The 20935-nt window shown below is 41.2% G+C and overlaps 1 protein-coding gene across 1 annotated transcript; it reads left to right on the forward strand.

The window, feature by feature from the left end:
- The first annotated feature begins 2570 nt into the window (after window positions 1-2570).
- On the forward strand, window positions 2571-19884 carry LOC117257676 (uncharacterized). The gene is made up of 8 exons (XM_033627941.2): window positions 2571-2766; window positions 2946-3011; window positions 6644-6724; window positions 6842-6945; window positions 7058-7323; window positions 13198-13256; window positions 18284-18442; window positions 19283-19884. The coding sequence occupies exons 2-8, from the start codon at window positions 2973-2975 to the stop codon at window positions 19463-19465; spliced, it is 891 nt and encodes a 296-aa protein (XP_033483832.1). The 5' UTR covers window positions 2571-2766; window positions 2946-2972; the 3' UTR covers window positions 19466-19884.
- The last annotated feature ends 1051 nt before the right edge of the window (window positions 19885-20935 follow it).

The following is a 20935-nucleotide window of genomic DNA, read 5'->3' on the forward strand; positions in this document are numbered from 1 at the left end:
GTGGTTTAAAGTAGTTTCAATGGACCCTGGTGTGCCCTGGTTACCAGCTGTGACACACACACACACACACACACGCACACACACACACACACACACACACACACAGAGGGAAAGAGTTTTAGGCGTATATATATTTTAACAATAGTGTGTCTTAGTGCTGCTTTTTGCCCAGTTTGTCAGCCTTAGGAGATTTTTTTTTTTTTTAAATTATTTATTTATTTATTTTTTTACCCAAACACCAACGCCCGAATGGGAACATTTTTCTTTTGTTTTTTTAGTTTTTTTTCTCTTTTTTAATGCTAAATATTCATCGTTTTCTTTCCTTTTTTTTCACATATTTGCATTTAGAAGTGGAGCTCAGTATATGCAGGTGGTGATTACATACAACACAACCAATACACAAACAAACAGCATCACTCTTTCATAAAAAAGACTCCCCAGAAACAAACAAACACAAATCATCAGACAAAAACTAAACAATGCACTTCACACAACACAGGGACGAATAATCATACAATAGAAATTTGATATTGGCATAACAATATTTAATAATATTCCATATCTTTTCTCACCACCCCTCACCTTTTTTTTCAAGAATTTTTTTGGGCATTTTGCCTTTAATGGACAGGACAGGGGGGGGGGGGCACATGCTGGATTTGGAACTCGGGCTGCTGCGGCAACAGCCTTGTGCATGGGGCACCTGCTCTACCCACTAAGCCACCGACGCCCCACCACCCCTCAGCTTTAATAAACTTTTCCCATCCTTCTAAATCTGTCAGTCTTGAGAGACTTTGCACCTGAACTAGCTACTGTAGATCATATCGTCTCATTACATGATTAAGACTTGATACTGGGCAACATCAACATACATGTTACTCAGCAATCATCATCTTTATATGACAAAAAATACAAGAGAAAACAGGAACTTATTAGTTCAACTAAAAAAAATTTATAGATATTTATGTCTTTCACAGTTAATGTAGAATAAGCATATAATTTGTTGTAGATTTATGTTATTTTACAAAAACAGAAAACCATGATGGAGATAGGTTTGCCTTTTTTTAGGGCACATATAGAAAATTGTACCATTGTTGATTTACATAAGTTCTTCTGTGAACACAGGCAGCAATCAGCCCGTCCACCCCATGGGCCCCAGTGCAACCCCACTGCCTCCACTGTCTATATTTATGCCCCTGCTTCACCCCCAAAATGACCATTTGTATATCAGTATCTCACCCTGTGCTATGTTGAAATTATGAAGAAAAGGCCAGTTTACAAACTGTCACACAACTTATGCAGTATAATCCAAGTGTCATTTCTCCAGTCATATGCTTAGGACATCCGTAACACCTGCGTTTTTGCTAAATCATTGCTATTTAATTAAAACACTTCCATCAAGAATTATGTTCATATTTTTTAAAACTGAAAAATCATCATTATGTAGAGTCCATAATGACAACGAGGAAGACCAGCTTATTTTCTTTTTGCCCATATGTTGCAGGTTTGTCGATCAGTATGGGGGTACTCAGCATTTGTTGTATATTTACAACTTTTAAACATTACATAGCAAAAAGTATTGCTACAAACCATGGCAGAGTAGCACAACACAGCATGACATGGGAGAGTGGGAATATATTGAACTATATCCACACTCTACCTGTCAGATGTATATTTCAGTTTTTAAATCTACCAGTAGGCGACTATCAACCTAATTATTTGAATTACTGACGTCATTCTATCAATTTTATTTTAGCTCTGTCATTTTATGTGGCCCAGCTATTTTCATCCGGCACGCCGAGTTTGGGCCGATGCTGGGCCAGGTCATTTCTGATAATAGCCCCCAGTGAGGGCTGTCAGCAGCTGGAATCGGCCAGCTGATTTGGCTCAAATCTGGGGCATCATTCATGCTGACTCTCTCATCAGTCTCAATAAGCTTTATTGGCATGACATTTCTTATACAGCATGCCGAGTCTGGGCCGTTGCTGGGCCAGGTCATTTCTGATAACGGCCCTCAGCGTTGGCAGTGTTAGCAGCCGTAATTGGGCCAGCTGATTTGGTTCTGGGGCGTCAATCATGCCGAGTCTCACCTGAGTTAGGCAACCACACCTGGCCTGGCTTATTCATCAGGCATACCAAGTTCAGGCCGATTCTGGGCCAGGTCATTTTGGCAACCTGGGCAGACATGTAGGTAACCATCCATAGTATAGTAAAACAACTGGTTTGCACATCAATAACAGCTAGAACACATTATTGGCTATCTGTTGCTTGTTTATTGTTTGTTTGTTTTGTTTTGCCCTGTTTTTTCCCATCTTGTCTACATTCCTGTCTCCATCTACCCCCATGTATGCAGTCTGGAACTACTTTTTTTTGTACTGTACTTTGCACTCACTAATAAAAAACAGGAAAGAAAAGTAAGGTAGGGTAGTAAGGTTTATTTTTAAAAACTTTTAACCCATCTGCCCACAGTGTAAGTGCGCCATCATTTGGTGTCACTACCTTCATGTAAATCAGGTCACGCGTCTGATTGTAATACTGTAAACAGGTGTGACAGTCCATAAGGTGCACTGCGCCTGCGTGTTCTCAGCAGAAGGAAGAAAGAACTCGAGTGTTTTCGGGTTTGATAAGCTTTTATGAGCGCAGTGTCTGAAGCTGATTGGGCGGCGGCAGAAAAAGGAAGTAGGCTTAAAAGCATGTTGTGTTATTCTCCAGCGGAAACCAGAGAGAACGCAGGTCGAGTGGCGACAATGTGAGACATTCACCGACAAGGTAAAGCTTTCAAACTTGTCACTGCACAGCCCGGTGAGATACAAAAGCACGAGGGGGTGGGGCAGACGTGAATCTTTAACTTCTCAGATTTAACGAAGAGATTTAACAGGTCACGCGCTTCCTGTTTTTTGGGGAGTGAGTCTGTAGAGAGAAATAAAGGCAGCATGTCATCCTCACAGATCAAAGACAGCTGCAAACACACCGACATGGATCATGCAAGACCACAGGACACTCAGCAGAGCAAGGTAAAAAAAAAATCATTTCCGGGAGTGGAGAGCTGCCTCAGTGCTGACTGTTGTCTCAAGTGCGTCATGTACTTTACAGACAGTGTGGTAACCAAATAGATCTACTCTCTCCTTCAGCCACTCGGAACAGAGCTGAATCATTAGCAAAGGGCCAGACGAGGACGCCAAGAAGTGCCTCACAGTACAAATACAAGACAGAGTATATTAACCACAGGAACACCACAGAAAGTGGAAAAGTGTCACATGAGGGCACCACTGAGCATCACGCACACACATTAATATAATGATATGGCTGGTCCTGTGTGCTGTTGTACACTATTTCCAACACACTGAGTATTATTAACACATTTAATTTTACCACAGTTTCATGCACAAGACAGAGCATGTGTTTGTGTAGTGTAGGACAGTGGTGGAAGAAGTACTCAAATGTAAAAGTGGTAAAAGCCCTGCCATCCTAACTGTACTTAAAGGTCCAGTATGATTTAGCAGCATCTGTTAGCAGACATGGTATATTTATTCATAATCGTTCATAATCACCTACGCATTACTTTAGAATGGGTCGTTTATATCTACATATGAAGCAGGTCATACTGTAAATAAAGATGGAGAACATGACAGCTCCTTAAAGTGAAGCCAAAACATCCCCATTGCCCCCTGGTGGCTGGCTGCAGTACAGGTCATAAAGCCCGCCTTCTCCATTTTAGTAAAAAGGACATGAGCCAAACTATAAACTCAAAGTACACGTTGAATAAATTTTTCTGTTGTTCATGGCAGTTCTTATCATCCCGATGTTTGTTCAAGTGTTTGTTTTTCTAACAAGGTTGGTTTTCAGTAGTTATTTAATGCTATACAGTGCCGAAGTCACGCCCCTTCCGGTAGAGCTCATGGGACCTTAGATCGGAAAAAATATGAATGGCAGTGAATGTGGAGAGTAATATTATCTTTTGTTCCTGTTTGAGTTGTGACATGAAATCTAAATATGTTGTTAATGATTTTAAAACATAAATGTTAAGGTCAAGAAAGTCGTACTTTGTGGTAAAACTGTTGAGATATAAGCTTTTTAATTATCAAGACTCGAGTACACAGGAGGAGGTCGCGTATGTGACGTCATAGCTTTCGCTCGCTTCCTGCAGCTTGGCCTCCCCGCTGAAATTCCACTGTTTTATGATTAATCGATTTATGGTTGAAGATGTCTGTGTGTTTTGTGCCAGGTTGCAGTCACTCCAAGCTGCAGGAAGTGAGCAAAAGCTATGACGTCACATACGCAACCGCCTCCTGTGTAGTTTTTCTAATTACGTTTTTTTTCAAAAGCTTATATCTCAACAGTTTTACCACAAAGTATGACTTTCTTGACCTTAAAATTTATGTTTTAAATTCATTAACGACATATTTGGATTTCATGTCACAACTCAAATGGGACCAAAAGATAATATTTCTCTTCTCATTCACTGCCATTCATATTTTTTCTGATCTAAGGTCCCATGAGCTTCACCGGAAGGGGCGTGACTTCGGCACTCTATAAAACCCGGATTTGAAGGCACAATTGACAGCTGTGTGTTCCAATCAGTGTGCTCGCACAAAATGGTGCTGCTCACAATGGTTGGACAGGTGTTTGGGTGGGAACTCCTCCACCGCAGAGGTCGCTAATGTGCAGACTCTGGCTCCAAATGACGTCACCAGCACAAGATGGCTGCAGCTGTATCTGGCATATTTTGTAGTAGCCTTGAACGTAAAAACCAAACACTGGCTCTACATAGGCCCATTCACATCTTTGTGTTGGCCACCGTGGTTCTCCTCCATGCTGAGACATGTTTATCTGCAGACACATTCAGTTTGTAGCGTACAGGACAGGCCCGTACAAACCACGCCCATCACTAGCACAAGACAAATGCTGTGTCTCAAATCACATACTTCCGTTAGCACACTTCTATGCAGTATACTATGTACTTATTGGTGTAGTGTGCAAATTTCGACAGGGTAGTGTTGTCTCAAACCAAACACGGCTGTTGTGCATGTATAGGAAATGACGATCACAAATTAGCTAGTTTGCAAACTAGCATTAGCATTTGCGTTATCGTTCGCGGTACCAAATCATGACTGCTAAACTAACCCAATAAACATACTGCTAGCTTATACCCGACAACAGTTTAGTGATGCTTAGTGCAAAAAACACATGTAGCGATGTTCACGGTCGCACAGTCCTCGGCCACCATTTCCAGTTTGAAAAGTGGTCCCCCCTTCCGCTACATAGCCAAGATGGCGACTATTAAGGGCGAGAAGTGTCCATAGTTCCACACTCAACTTCTTGACCGTTTTGAGTGCACCATCCACCTACTCATAGTGCACTGCATTTTTCCATACTTCTCAGTGTGAACGCACTTATGCACTCAAAATATTAAGCGTAAGTACAGAAGTACACGATTTGAGACACAGCAAAAGTCTGAATCCAAATGTCCAAACTTCACCGCACTTGCAGACTTGCCCACAATTCATTGCAATATGGACGTGACATTATTCTTTTTCAATAGCTGACTATAAAAGACAGAACTTATGTCTATGTAAAACAGTTAAATACACTATTAAAACAATACTTGAATTGTTTAGGCCAGAAATAATAATCAGCAACATCATGATACAGAAACATGTAGAAATACAGGCTATAGAGGGTCAGTAAAATGCATTGTATTATTGCAGCCTACCGTATTGGTTGCGCAGTGTAATGCTAAATATGTAGGCTAGAAAATTGGCTGAAAAACAACAAAAAAGATCTTTTGATGTGACTAATAGGCCTACCCGATTTATTTAGTCATAGCTCGGTCCTTATTCACAATCATTTCAGTATGTGAATGTCTGCAGTCTGTATGTTATACAGAGATGTTTTTTGTTCACTCTGAAAACAACTTTGTACATGAGATTTACATCTTGTTATCTGCAGGAACAGACGAGCAGACAGAATATGACATGTGCATGATTGTAATCGTCACTGGAATGTTGCTATGGCAATGAGTAAAACGGTCTCGAGGGCTGTCTGTCAGTGGCTTGTGGTCTCTGCCCCTAGCAGACTTTACGAGATGACAGTGAACTTGTCACAGTACATACGAAGCCCAAGAGGGCTCAGTCCGCAAGTCCAGACGGTGGACATTTGGATTCATGTAACCCTTCCTTTTGCCCTAACCCTAACATCAACCACCTCTGGGACTGACGTGTAGGTACCGTGGGAGAGTCATTTATGTAACTAGTGCTGCTTCAGCTGCAGTTATACCTACCTGGATATGCTTGCCACAAGTTTCAGATTTGCAACATCACTGCTAGATGCCACTATCTTACACACGGGATCTTTAAGTGTAAGTATAGAAGTATTACCATGAAAATATACTTTCATTCATATTCTGTAACTGTTTATTCTATTCCCAGCTGAAACTGGGCAAGAGTGAAAATCGTCCATCACAGTCCCCCTGTTAACTCTGAGTTTCCAGTCACATAAAACAATGATAAAAAAAGATTTAATTGATCACCAAAATAGTTCGTTATTTTTCTAATTACCTATCTGTGTTGGCTCTTATAATAATTATACTCTACCTGTACCGCAGCACCACAACAGCTGTGATTAACATGGCGCTTTATTTCCTCAGGGCTCCATGTTGAGACACAGGGAGCACAGTGATGAGCCTGTCGACAAGAGGCCCACTGACAGCTCCGCGTCTCCCACTCAGGTACATCCTGTTCTCAGATGTCACGTCTCAAAACGACCTTTTCAGACCGTGCAATTGTTCTGCTCTCTTTTGTTAAGTACCATGGTGTGATACACTGTTTTACTCCCGTCCATGCAGGATGAGACGAGGCTGATCAGAAGAGTGCGAAGTCCATCCAGACCGAGGGCATGGCTGTCCAGTTCTTACAAACCCAAGTTTGGAGGGCGATTCTACAGACCTCGGTAAGACTGAGAACAGGGAGCACTTTGTGTTTTGTTTTCCTTGACTGCAAAATATTGGCAACGTAGTTGAGTACTGTTCTGGCAGATTTGTCTTTCCTCTCAAATGATGCAGATTTCCAAGGGATGACCACTCGTTCTACAAACCTGGCTTCAGCAACCATAGGTACCACCACTTCAACCCTCGGGGTTACTTCCACCGGAAAGATCATTTCCACCATAAACTTCACCACATTGCACTGAAGGAGAGAGAACGGGACAAGGACAGGGAACGGGACAAGGACAGGGAACGGGATAAGGACAGGGAACGGGATAAAGAGAAGGAGCGGTACGAGCAGAGGGAGAGCTCTGAAGGAGGTTCGCCTTCAAAATCAACCAACAGTAAGTTTATGTCGGCAGTAACTAATAATACACCCTTTCATCCCTTCTGAGCATTTATGAAGAGACTTTGACAAAATGTTCACTGTAGGACCAAAAATATGTTTTTAAGCTTTGGACTCTGCTCCTTAGCCTCAGTTTGAAGAAATCCTAATGCTACGACATACAGCAATACTTTAGACAAAGTGTCCTGTTCCTGTTTCAATATGACAACTCCTCCCTGCGCACAAAATGAGCTCCATAAGGCAGTGGTCCTCCTGAGGGTGGACATGAAAGAACTTGCCTGCACAGAGCTCTGACCTCCACCCATCCCACTTCTCTGGTAGTGGATCTGATGGCCTCAGCTAGACATTATACTTGCACTGTCTGCACACCCTCACTAATGTTCAGCGCCTTCGGCTTGTATTGACAAGCCCCAGTGCAAGATCTTTTATCGGCGTCCTTCACCTCGAGTCACATGCACGGTCAATGCAAAGACACACACTTGTCAATACAAAAGGATAAACAAGCAGTGAAAAAATGTTTTTCAGAGCTAAGAGTGCAGAAAGTTGCAGTAATCTACCACGAAAATAATCTCTCAGCGTTGTTTTTTTAAGACTTTTAATCTATTTCTTTCCATTTTCAAGTGATATCTTGAAAAGAGAGCCTGTGTGAGAGTCGAGGTAAAGGCAAAATAAAATAAAATGAAACAAAATAAAATAAATTAAAATTGAAATTAAAACCAAAATTAAAATAAATGAAATAAAATAAAGAAGCGGCTGGGATGAGAATCAGCACCTCCAAGTCTGAGGCCATGGTCCTCAGCTGTAAAAGGGTGGATTGCCCTCTCAAGGTCGGGGGGGGGAGGTCCTGCCTCAGGTGGAGGAGTATCTCGGGAGACTGACAGGCGGATTGAGGCGGTGTCAGCAGTGATGCAGGCGCTTAACTGGTCCATTGTGGTGAAGAGGGAGCTTAGCCACAAAGCCAAACTCTCGATTTACCGGTTGATCTACGTTCCAACCTTCACCTATGGTCACGAGCTCTGGGTAGTGACCGAAAGAATGAGATCGCGAGTACAAGTGGCCAAAATGAGTTTCCTCCGCAGGGCTGCTGGGCTTAGAGATAGGGTGAGGAGCTCGGACATCCGGGAGGGACTCGGAGTAGAGCCGCTGCTTCTCCACATCGAGAGGAGCCAGTTGAGGTGGTTTGGGCATCTGGTAAGGATGCCTTCCGGACGCCTCCCTTGGGAGGTGTTTCGGGCATGTTCAACCGGGAGGAGACCTCGGGGCCGCCCCAGGACATGCTGGAGGGATTACATCACCCGGCTGGCCTGGGAACGCCTCGGGGTTCCCTCGGAAGAGCTGATGGAAGTGGCTGGGGAGAGGACTGTCTGGGCTTCTTTGCTGAGGCTGCTGCCCCCGCGACCCGGACCCGGATAAGCGGAGGACGACGAGTACGAGTACGAGTACGAGTACGAAATAAAATAAAATAAAATAAAAATAAATAACAATGCTTGTAGCTATTTGGCCTCACATAATTGCACATGTTACAGTTAGATAATTGGACACCTAAGAGGATACAATGGGGAAAAAAAAGTTAATTCCTTAAATTCCTTCCTTCAGTTCATTATCTTAACAAAATCAGCTGTACGTTCCAATTCTCATACTACCATACTATATAGTATGCCAGAAAAAGATTTAGTATGTCCCAATACATAGCATGTCAAATGCAGTATGTCAAAAATACCACAATGTTCTACTACATTTGGTCTGTTTTTGCAGTATGCAAGCCAGCATGCTTTTCTGGCTATTCTTACCCACAGTCCTCTGCACAGGGGACGATAAGTCACATCGACTGAGCCACATACAGATGGCAGCTGATTGACAGCTGTCAGAGGTCGCAATGATGGATGATGGATGATGGATGATATTGATTGTTTAAGTGAACAAAATAATCATAAATATTACAAACAACAGGACATAACTATAGAAATAACAATGACAGAGAACTGCAGGTGTGATTTCACTGTCGCACATATAATATGTTAGAATCTACAGTCTGTGCAGTAACTTTAAAGTTGAACAACATACAATGCAAAGTAACAACAGCAGGTCTCTCCGGGTTGATCTCTGTCTCTGGCGAATTCAGTGAGTGATGTTTGTTTTATCTCTAAGGGAACAGATATAAAAGCCAGAGAGGGTCAAAGTGCAGCCTGTAATGTTATGAGGGAGTAGAATGTCCCGATTGTGTCCATACTGCATGCAACAGTACGTACTTTTTAAAGGCAGCTGCAGTGCCTACTAAAAGTAAACAGAAAAAGTATGCGATTCAGAACGCACCTTAGGTCTCAGATGTTTTGATATACTGTGCCCATTTTCCCCAGTGTTGTATGAAGACGTCCATCTTTTGGTTTAAAGACAAAGTAAGATCATCATTTTAATCTCCATTGTTACAGCGATCCAGTTAGTTACAGTTGGACCAACATGCAACAGGCCGGGTTTTCACAGCATCAGTTCTTATACACAAGAGCATGAAACTGTTGCTGTAAGACATCAGATAAAGGCTTATGATTTCTCCAAAGAGCTGGAGGAGCACATAGACAGGTACTTTCACAGCAGACATTTTTGACATGTCACAGCAGGAGAAGCACAGCTGTAAATAATGAAATTAGTGATGGCTGACTCCCATCGTTAATGTCATTAGTGACACCTGTGCTTTTCCTGCTGTGACATGTCAGAAATGTCTGCTGTGAGGAAGATTTATTGGTGGAAAAACTGCACGACAGAAATACTAATAGTACTTCGTAAATAGTATGATTTAGACTTGATCTATATGTAAAGTGTCTTGAGATAATGTTGTTGGGATTTGGTGCTATATTGAAGTCCCTACCAAAATAGGCAACTACAGGGCGGTTCAATTACAAGTTCACACGGGCTGGATTTTAAAACCAGGAAATGTAGACGAGCCAGACATTTTCAGCAGCCTATTCAAAACCTGTTTTTTGACTTGTGGTGAACAGATGCAAATAAATGTAGTAAAAACAGCAACATCTTTTGTTTCACTTTTGAAAGTGAATTCTGTGTCAGATCCAGGCACGTCACAGAGTGCAGACACAGAATAAAAGAGCTTTCACTGTGCAGAAGCATATTGAGTGGTAATAACAGTAACCGATAACACATCCTGTCTCTTTCTACCAGTATCTCTCACACAGCTCACCTCATGACGTTTTCCATCGAGGTCAAACAGAAGTGTTTAGGTAAACACATAGGACGCATTTTTCGACTATTCGACCGCAGTCCAGGTGTTTCAAAAAGCTACTGCACATCCTGCCTGAGCGGGACTGTACGTGTGTAACTCAGCAGAGATGAGAAGGAATCAAGATGGCTCCACTGTTAGCTACTTCCACACACTCTATGTAGTTCACATATTTTGTTATACCGGTGTGTCATATTTATGTATGCTTGGTCACTTTGAGGTTGCTTCTGGGCCAGATGTGGCCCACAGGCTGCTAACTGAACAGGTCTGGTGTACCACTTACCCACAACACTATCCACACACAGGTTAGAGATGTAATAGTAAAGATGACTGATAAGAGTTGCTTTGGTCCAGCTGTGTGTTAAGAAGACTTTACCATTAGTGTGCCATCAGTGCACTGACTGTCAGCTGGACTGGCTTCATTATTTTTCCACCCACTGCTCTTGCAGCTAAACGGGAGCAAATCCCAACAGCCAGGTTCCCAAATCTTGCGGAAAGCCTTCCCAGAGGAGCGGAGGTGCCAGACAACCACCAGAGACTCCAGGAAGCGACTTCACCCTGCCAAGAAATAGTCTGGCACGTAACCCCCTGTATACTTACTGTCTTTGCACTTGTAAAGGAACAAGCTTAAACATGTAATTCATGAGCTTTAAATGTACATGAAGGAAGTTTTTGCCACTTGGTGTCTCGCAACCTAAACAGTAACAAAAGAGCAATGCTGTCATTGCAGTCAGTGTCTCCTGGTTGGAATTTCTTCAGCATTCATTATTCAGGAGGTTTTTACCTGAAGCCGTATAATCTGTACAGGTCTCCTCCTCTCCAAAGGTGCTCTATTGGACTGAGATCTGGTGACTGTGGAGGCCAATGGAGTACAGTGAACTCTTTGTCATGTTCAAGAAACCAGTTTGAGATGATTTGAGCTTTGTGACATGGTGCGTTATCCTGCTGGAAGAAGCCATCAGAAGATGGGTACATTGTGTTGTTTACACCAAATTCTGACCCTACCATCTGAATGTGGCAGCAGAAATCCAGACTCATCAGACCAGGCAACGTTTTTCCAATCTTCTATTGTCCAGTTTTGGTGAGCCTGTGTGAATTGTAGCCTCACTTTCCTGTTGTTAGCTGACAGGAGTGGCACCTGGTGTGGTCTTCTGCTGTTGTAGCCCATCTGCTTCAAGGTTCGACGTGTTGTTGGTTCAGAGATGGTCTTTTGCAGACCAGTGGTTATTTGAGTTGCTGTTGCCTTTCTATCATCTTGAACCAGTCTGGCCATTCTCCTTTGACCTCTGGCATCAAATGCTCACTGGATATTTTCTCTTTTTGGGACCATCCTCTGTAAACCCTAGAGATGGTTGTGTGTGAAAATCCCAGCAGGTCAGCAGTTTCTGAAATACTCAGACCAGCCCGTCTGGCACCAACAACCATGCCAGGTTTGAAGTCACATAAATCACCTTTCTTCTTCATTCTGATGCTCAGTTTGAACTTCAGCAGGTCATCTTGACCATGTCTACATGCCTAAATGCATTGAGTTGCTGCCACGTGATTGGCTGATAAGTTACTTGTGTTAATGAGTGGTCATAGAGTTACTTAAATAACCCTCAGTTATTAAAGTAACGTAGTAAAATAACTCAGTTATTGCTGTTGTTGCAAGCTTTCCAGCATCTTCCTGCACTTCGTTAAATACCCATTGGGTGGCAGTATAAGCAAGCAGAGGCGCACACATGCACATTTTCATGAACACTTTGTATTACAAATATTTGGAGGGCATTTGCTCATCGTGGTATCTGGTGGTTGGTAGGTAGTCACACTCTGGTAGCAACAAACCAGTGTTACATAATGCTGACCACTAAGGAGCTTTATCAATAGATGGATTATGTAGTGACGTGATGTACCAGTCCATGCACTATTCAGTGTATGTCTCAGTATGTAAACTGTGTAATTTAGTTCCAGGTAGATTTATCAGATACTTGAGAATGACCTCATCATTTGTCAGTGGGAGTCCTGAAGTAAACAGGAGCTGTTAGAATTTGTTACGATCGTGTTTCCTTGATTTTAACAGAAACTCTGAATGTTTTTGTTGATCTTTTCCTGGTATAAAGTGGCATGTTGTGTTGTTTTTAACGACTGAGCTGTTGGTACTGTATGTTTTTATCTTCTCTTGCACCCAGGCACTGTATCTGTGCGCACACTGCAGCACTGTGGAGGTGTGTGTTTGTGTATGTGTGAGTGTGGAACAGGTTTTTTGTGTGCCTGAGTGATGGTGCGATGATGGTGACTCATCGCTGATTTGTGTGTGTATATGAGAGTGAGAGAGAGAAAGAGGGAGAGACCAGCCAGCAGTATATAATGAGCCATGACAAAACTATTGCTTCACGCAGGAATACTGCAGTCTTATATTACAAGGCGAAATTCCCAAATATCAGCAGATTTCCTTTAAAGATGTATTGATTTTCATCCAGATACTTGTAAACAACACTTTTCATGTTTGTAACAGGAGGCTGGAGAGAAATAGAAAATGATTCTGAGGCTTTAAACGTCAGTGATGGTCTAAAGAAACACCTCCACGTGCTGTAGGTGCTCATAGGCACAGTAAATAGAAAGCATGATAATATTCTCATGTTGTGTTGATTGTGTGTTTTCTAGCTACCAGACCTTTCGTATCCAGATCGACTTCCAGCAGAGACAAGGACACACAGTTCATTGTAAGTTCAAGCAGAAAACCTGCTCTGCTTCTCCCCCTCCTGCTTTTCCATTTCGTTAAGAAATGTGGAAAAATCTAGTGGTCCACCAATTCCCTAAAAATGACCTAATATACTTTCATATTTTTTCTTTCCAAAATATCGATTTGATGTAGGGCAGCACAGTCTGAAGCTGTTATTGTGATTTATAAGCATGGGCAGATTGTGAGACAATGGGCCCCTGGGCACAGATATGCAGGACCCCACTGCCTCTGCTACATAGGAGCAAGACACACAGACTTTGTGGTAGTTTTGTGTCTCTTTGTAGTTGTTTGGGTCTCTTCAGATCATTGTGTGTCTCTGTGAGCTGATTTTGAGTGTTTTTTTGTAGTTTTGTATCTCTGTGCATTTCTTTTGCAACTCTTTGAGGTAATTTTGTGTCTTTTTTTGGTCTTTTGTGTCTCTTTGTGGTATTTTTGTGTCTTTTTGTGGTTGCTTTGTGTCCTTTTGTAGTTTTTCGTATCTCTTTCAGGTTACTACGTGTCTCTGAGGTAATTTTGTGTGTCCTTTTGTCCTTTTTGTGTCTTTTTGAGGTAATTTTGTGTCCTTTTTGTGTCCCTCTTGAGGTAATTTTTGTGTGTCCTTTTTGTGTCCTTTTTGAGGTTATTCTGTGTCTCTTTGAGGTAATTTTGTGTGTCCTTGTGTCCTTTTTGTGTCCTTTTTGATGTAATTTTGTGTGTCATTTTTGTGTCTTTTTGATGTAATTTTGTGTGTCCTTTTGTCCTTTTTGTGTCTCTTTGAGGTAATTTTGTGTGTCCTTTTGTCCTTTTTGTGTCTCTGAGGTAATTTTGTGTGTCTTTTTGTCCTTTTTGTGTCCCTTTTGAGGTATTTTTGTCATTTTGTGTCTCCTTGCGGTTGTTTTGTTCATTTTTGTGGTTGTTTTGTCGCTGCAGTTCCTTTGCATCTCTTTGTGATCTTTTTGTGTCTCTTTGTAGTCATTTGTAATTGGTCTGTGTCTCCTTGTGGTTGTTTTGTCCATTTTTGTAGTTATTTTGTGTCTCTCTGCAGTTCCTTTGCATCTTTTTGTGTCCCTTTGAGGTAATTTTGTGTGTGGGGGGGGGGGGGTTGTGTTTGGTGTTACTTTGTAGTCATTTTGTGTCTCTGTAGTTGTTTTGTGTCTCATTGTGGTTGTTTTGCCCATTTTTGTGATTATTTTGTGTCTCTGCAGTTCCTTTGCATCTCTTTGTGATCTTTTTGTGCTTCTTTGAGGTCAGTTTGTCTCATTTTAGGTCTTTTGTGTCTCTTTGTAGTCATTTGTAATTGGTCTGTGTCTCCTTGTGGTTGTTTTGTCCATTTTTGTGGCTTTTGTGGTTGTCTCTCTGCAGTTCCTTTGCATCTTTTTGTGTCTCTTTTGTGTAATTTTGTGTCTTTTTTGGTCTTTGGTGTTGCTTTGTAGTTATTTTGTGTCTCTTTGCAGTTGCTTTGTATCTCTGTCTTTTTGTGTCTTTCCCTGGTCGTCATATGTTAATTTGAGTGACATTTTGAAGGTGAAGGCCTGGGCCTCTGCCTTGTTGTCCAGTCTAGTAATCCATCCATGTTTACAAGAGCCTTTTACTATTTCATCCTAATTAGTAAATTTAAAATTTGGAATGTAAAAGTGATCAGGACGAAATGCATTTTTTGTCATGTGAAATGTACAACCTGTTAAAACATGGCAGAAATAAGAATGATTGTTTTCATTATCGATTACTCTGCTGATTTTATTTATTTGTTTGTTTGGATCTGTTTTAGCTCAAAGCTAGAATCCCAAGTGTTCATATAAATTTGATGAATAATTGAAATGTCAAGAAATGCTGAAAAATGCCCATCAAAATTTTCAAATGTCTTGTTTTGTTCATTCAAACAGCCCTAAAGATATTCAGTTAACAGGGAAATGAAACGGAAAATAGCAGCCAATTCACACATTGGACAAACTGGAACCAGAAAATATTTGGTGTTATTGTTTGAAAATTGAATTAATCAATTAACTAAATAGTCAAGAGAATATTTCTCTGTAGATCAACTTGCGACGAATTATATATATATTCATATGGATGGTGTTTTTGTTTGTTGATTGGACATGAGCTCACAGCAGAGAATGACTTGGCTATAAAGCAAACAGCCCAGGTGCTGCAGAAAAGGGCTGAAATCAAATGATCGCATAAATTTCTTGGCTGACCTAAACACAGCGAGGAGCAGCACATGATGAATCACCGCTGGTCGCTGCTGCAGTGAAGTTAAAGTGAAGAGACGAAGAGAAACCAGAGAGTGACTCGCTCATTTCAGATTTCCAATATTCTAATCAGAGCTAATAAATGTGAGCTGCTGACAACGGGCTTACCTTAAGCTACAATCTGTGTTATTAACAGGCCTTTTAATACTAGGACTAACAACAAGTAAATCTTCTTAGCATGTCATCTTAGTGTGTCTACATGCTTCATTTCATTAACACATAAACTCATTGTGTCTGTTAACACAACAGTTACAATGATGAATATTGTTCAGTATGATTTATTAGGTCAAATCATCCGGAATCATCAAAGCATCACCACGATAAGATCATACAACACATTTATGTTCAGCATTTATCAGTCGCAAGTCAAAACAGCTTTTGGGTTGCCAGGTTGTGAGACATCCCTCTCTGTCATTAACCTTCTGTCTTCTTAGCCATCTCTTTATTTCATATTGATGGCTATTTAGAAAGTAAGAAAACTACAGGCCTACCCCTTTATGAATGATTTAACATTTGTAACTGCAGACTTGATGCTTATTAGAAAGTGAGTGGCTAAAAGAGGCATTTAATCTGCATTAAGTGTTTTTTAAGGCAGCGGGAACAAACTGTTAACACAACACAAATGTATTATCACCTTTTATGTTAATATGGCGAACTGTCTCCTATTTACTGATCCAGCAGACACAGAACAACATTAGCATTCATTTGGAGTAACTGTGTATCTCCGCTGGGGCTGGTAGTGTACAGTGGATTTGTAGAGCTTTTTCACCAAAAGCAGAAAAACTGAAAACAGCACAACAAAAACAATTAAGTTTTGTGAGGTAAAACCAAAACAATGTGCTGAAAGATGGTAAATGCTCCGTAGAACTGAGAGGAACTGCAGTCGCGTGATAATTCTCTGTCAACAATGATACCCCTTTTCAACCAAATTAGCTCTGGTTCTTAAACTGGTTCTGTTAAGCGTTCTTTGAACCCTAGTGCCATTTACTAGCTTGCGTTTCCACTAGTTTTTAGTGGAACCATTTTAATCAAGGATATGAAATCGACTTAGGGCGTTGCACAAGCACAACAGAAGTAAACAGTAGCAGCAAGATGGCTGACGGCATTGAGTACCTGTGAGCTTTTGTTGTGTTATTATAGATATTAAAAAACAAGCATGACCCAACTTTTAAAGGTCCAGAGTAGGATTTAGGGGGATACGTTGGCAGAAATGAAATGTTATATTCACATTTATGTCTATATAGTGTGTATAATCGCCCTAAAATAGGAATTGTTTTCATTACCTTAAAGATAAACCAATTATATCTACATGCAGAGTGGGTCCTCTTTCACGCAGTCCGCCATGTTCTTTCTACAGTAGCCCAGAATGGACAAACCAAACACTGGCTCCAGATAGGGACATTCACAGTTTTTCAATGGCCACTGAAGGTCTCCTTCATGTTTGGCACATGGAGAAGTTTCAGTAGGTTGGGATTTGCAAAGTCACCACTAGATGTCACTAAACCCTCCACACCGGAGCTTTAATGATAAGAAGATGCAGAGGACTGTTACATCCAAGGCTCTGTCCTCTCTTTCCAACCTGTAGCATATGACACGCCCACTGATGTCATCATCGTTTTACCTGTTAACCAACTTTTTTGGGTTCTGAACCAATTTACTTTTGGTTGACTTTCCCAAAATAATTTATAGTTAAATGTAGAAACTAGAACAGAGCCTTTTCCATGTTGGCGGAAAAGGCGGATGAGTGATCACTGTCACATTACATGCTCACATTTGATCTACGTTTATATAACAATACTGATCACAGTAGTTTTAATTAAGAGTTACTGCATTTTAAATGAGCAGTGTGCAGGATTCATAGGATTCAGTGTCTTTTAGCAGTAAGGATTGCAGATTGCAACCAGCTGAGACCTCTCCCATGTGCCAAGCATCAACTTCCTGTTGGGATTTCTTTAGTATTTAGTGTTCAGGAGATTTTTTTAAAGTACCTCTCCAATTCAAACAGACCAGGTGATTTAAACCAGTGAAAATATGAATAAATCAGTCTCACGTTACAAATCAACGTTTCTCATACACTGTTCCGCTCAATACAGATGGGCCGCTAGCCCAGCACCTGCTAATGTGTGCTCACCCTTTTCTCTGATGTTTAGGAGGGTTTTTACCATGAGTTGAATTATCTGCAGAGGCCTCTTCCTCTCCAAAACAAACAAACCTGGTGATTTAAATCGGTAAATACAGTAAATAAATTTTCATGTTGAGAAATCTGTGTTTTTCTGCCACTTTTGTTGTTGAGGGGCTGCTAACTACGGTGGCCAATGAGAAGGCGCAAAATCACAAATGGCTTTATCTAGAGCCGGTGTTTGGTTTGTTCAGTCTGGGCTACTGTTGAAATATGGTGGTGTAACATGGTGGACTCTGTCGACGAGGACCTGCTCCCCATGTATAAACGACTCATTCTAAGGTAACAAAAACACAACAGTATCAGGCGATTATACACTGAAGAAAACATACTTATCATATTACATTCCATTTATTTCAATATATACCCCTAAGTCCTACACACTGAAGCTTTAATATCTTGTTATTTATTACATGTGCAGTCCAAACAAATTTTGGATTTCTAAGTCACCCTCCGCAGTGTTACAAGCTGACATGTGGAACTTCGTTTTAGTCATCTTCTGGTCATTAGCAGCTCAGTCATCATCAGTGTTTGCACCCATGTTTTTGGCCAACTGTCTGATTACTACAGTTCAACTCTGATCTGGTTTTTATGTTGCAGGTTTGTCAGAGCGACAGGAACCAAAGCAGGGAGAGAGACCACAAGGGGACCAAGAGCAAAGAAAGAGAACGGAGCAGAGACAGGGAGCTCCCTTCAACTGTGAGCCAGACAGCGACACGAGACAGAGCCATCCAACAGAAGAGGAGGGAGATAGATGAGGTAGAGGAGTGTCATTACATAAATACACACCTTGGGAGACGGGTTAGTCATAAATGGATAGAGGAAGAGGGGAGATAAGAGAAGCTGGGATTAGAGAGAGTGACAGAGGAAAAGATCTTGGAAAGCACTGGGAGACAGGAGACAAGAAAAAAAGATTTGTTTTCTGTCGTCTAAACATTAATTTTGAAATGCTGAGCCTGAGGCAGCCCGAGTGTCATTATTGTCTTCACTTTGCCGAGCCCGACAGAGAAGGTCTTATTCATTGTTTGACGTGACTGATGGTTTTTTAGTTTTCTAATTGGGCACAAAAATGAGGCTGTTTGTCAGCTCACCTGTCTCACAAGAGGCTCCGACACGTGCTTTAATGCTGTCTTCAATGTGACAGACATCACATGAGGCTCTGCTCATTGGCAGTGTGTTTGTGCAAGAGAGTGTATGCGTGTGTATGTGTGTGCTTCCACCCACTTGACGGAAAAAGATGGCCTCTTGCTTTTCATATCTCCATGGTTGCAGGATTATAGAGGCATAGCGAGGAGATTCAGTCTGGCAACAGGTAGCTGATGCAAAAATGTCCACAAAACTCTGATACAGGCACACACAATACTTGTGAACAGTTTGCATGTGAGCGTCTCGGCGGATTGTTAATCCATTCAGTGGTAATTGGAGATGGGTGACAAGGCTTCTCACTCAGCTCATTTGTCGTGCTCTCTTCTTTTCCCTTTAACACTTCTTCGGTTTGTCTGCTCTCCTGCTCCCTCTCATTCGTCACCCCTTCATCCCATTTGCCCTAAAACCGTGTGTGTGTGTGTGTGTGTGTGTGTGTGTGTGTGTGTCTTGCAGGTGTACTATCAGGAATGTGAAATGTTTGGCCTTGTGGCAAAGATGCTGATAGCAAAGGATCCGGCCCTGGAGCGCCCCATCCAGGCCGCACTGCAAGAGAACCTCAGGGACATCGGCAAGCGCTGTTTGGAAGGCATGGAGAAATTTATAGAGGACTATGACTCCAGGGAGCTGTCTCACTAATCAGAGACATGCAGAGTCTTCCTAACATTGATCCTGTTGGTATAAATGTTGAGAATTTTTTTTTCCATGTGATTGTTGTTTGTTTCTGTGTTTGCTACTAGAAGTAATAAGCTCGCACATTCTGGTCTGCTGCCTGGACAAATTCCCCCTCTGTGCTCTGCTCGGCCTCATGGTGAGAAGCACTGGTGAAGAAATTAAAAGTAAACTCTGATTGAGTGATAATGATGTTTTCATACTGCTTCTAATTTTGAGAATTTGATTTTGATAATGAAACAAATACACTGGTTGTATTACTTTAAGTGTCCTTATGAAGAAGTCAAATCTGTATTTTGGCATCTGACTGACAGGCTTAATTTATTATCACTCACTTTTCAATGATTGTATTTTGTTTACAATATATTAAATGTGATTAAAACTGTTTTCAGTGATTTATTGATGGCTATATGGGCAAGACAAAATCAAGGCATAGCAGGAAATACATTAAAGTCAGTGGATGAGTAGGACACATTTTTGTTTAGGGTTGAAATATTTGTAGAATGAGAAGAAAGTCCTTTTGATGTTTGACCTAAAGCCCGACAGATAAGTTAAAGGAAAAACCAACATGAATCGTGTTAGTATAGATTCAGACCACCACAAACATCCAGAGTAGCTTCAGTGCTCTTTGCCAAGTCTGAGAAACTTTATATTCCCCCATGTATATATACAGCCTTTATTTAAGCAGGTAATCTCACTGTGATTATGATCTCTTCTGCAAACAAACATAGCCAGATACACCTAAAGGACATACAGCATCAGAGACAATCACAGACATCCCAAAATACATTTGAAGATCAAAGTTAATATTATTATTTGGTCTTACAGAGATGGTGGTGGTGGACAGCATTGTCTTACACATTGGTCTGAAATCTTCCATAGGTGTTCAGCAGGGCTGAGATGTGGGCCCAGCAGTAATCTGACCGGATTTAATCAAAGCTTGAAAATGAGTTGTTAAAAAAAAGAATCTGAAGTTAGATTAAATCACGAGTCCCTTACTCTCCAAGGAATCACACATACACAGATTATAAAGCCTGCGACTCCACACCAGTCCGTCAGAACTGAAGAAGCCTCTTGAACAAGAGGTGAAACGTCTTCAAGAAACTCAAGCAAGTCCAGTTGCCTACGATATAGTACTTATGATTATCATAACCTGGATGACTGAGAATCTTCACCAACATAACGAAATCCAGTCTTGGTTTTGATGGATCAAACCTTCAGTATGTTGTTTGACACTTTTTAGTAGGTTTGATCCCAGCAAAAGGGCGGATTCAGAAACAAAATGTAATAAAACTTGCTGGTCAAGTATTTATACATATACACACACACACACACATTTATTTATATTTTGCACTTGACTTGTTTTATTGTTGCAATGATGAAGTGGGTTATCTGTTAAGTCTGTCAGTACAGTAAAATTAAAAAAAATAAGGGGTT

The sequence above is a fragment of the Epinephelus lanceolatus genome, chromosome 8 (genome assembly GCF_041903045.1).
Source record: "Epinephelus lanceolatus isolate andai-2023 chromosome 8, ASM4190304v1, whole genome shotgun sequence".
Lineage (NCBI taxonomy): Eukaryota > Metazoa > Chordata > Actinopteri > Perciformes > Serranidae > Epinephelus > Epinephelus lanceolatus.

Excerpts from the sequence above, each read along its gene's own strand:
- LOC117257676 (XM_033627941.2), top strand. The coding sequence starts at position 2,973 with ATGGATCATGCAAGACCACAGGACACTCAGCAGAGCAAG. Across the intron at positions 7,324-13,197 it reads GCCTTCAAAATCAACCAACA|CTACCAGACCTTTCGTATCC; the intron begins GTAAGTTTATGT and ends TGTGTTTTCTAG. Across the intron at positions 13,257-18,283 it reads ACAAGGACACACAGTTCATT|GTTTGTCAGAGCGACAGGAA; the intron begins GTAAGTTCAAGC and ends TTTATGTTGCAG.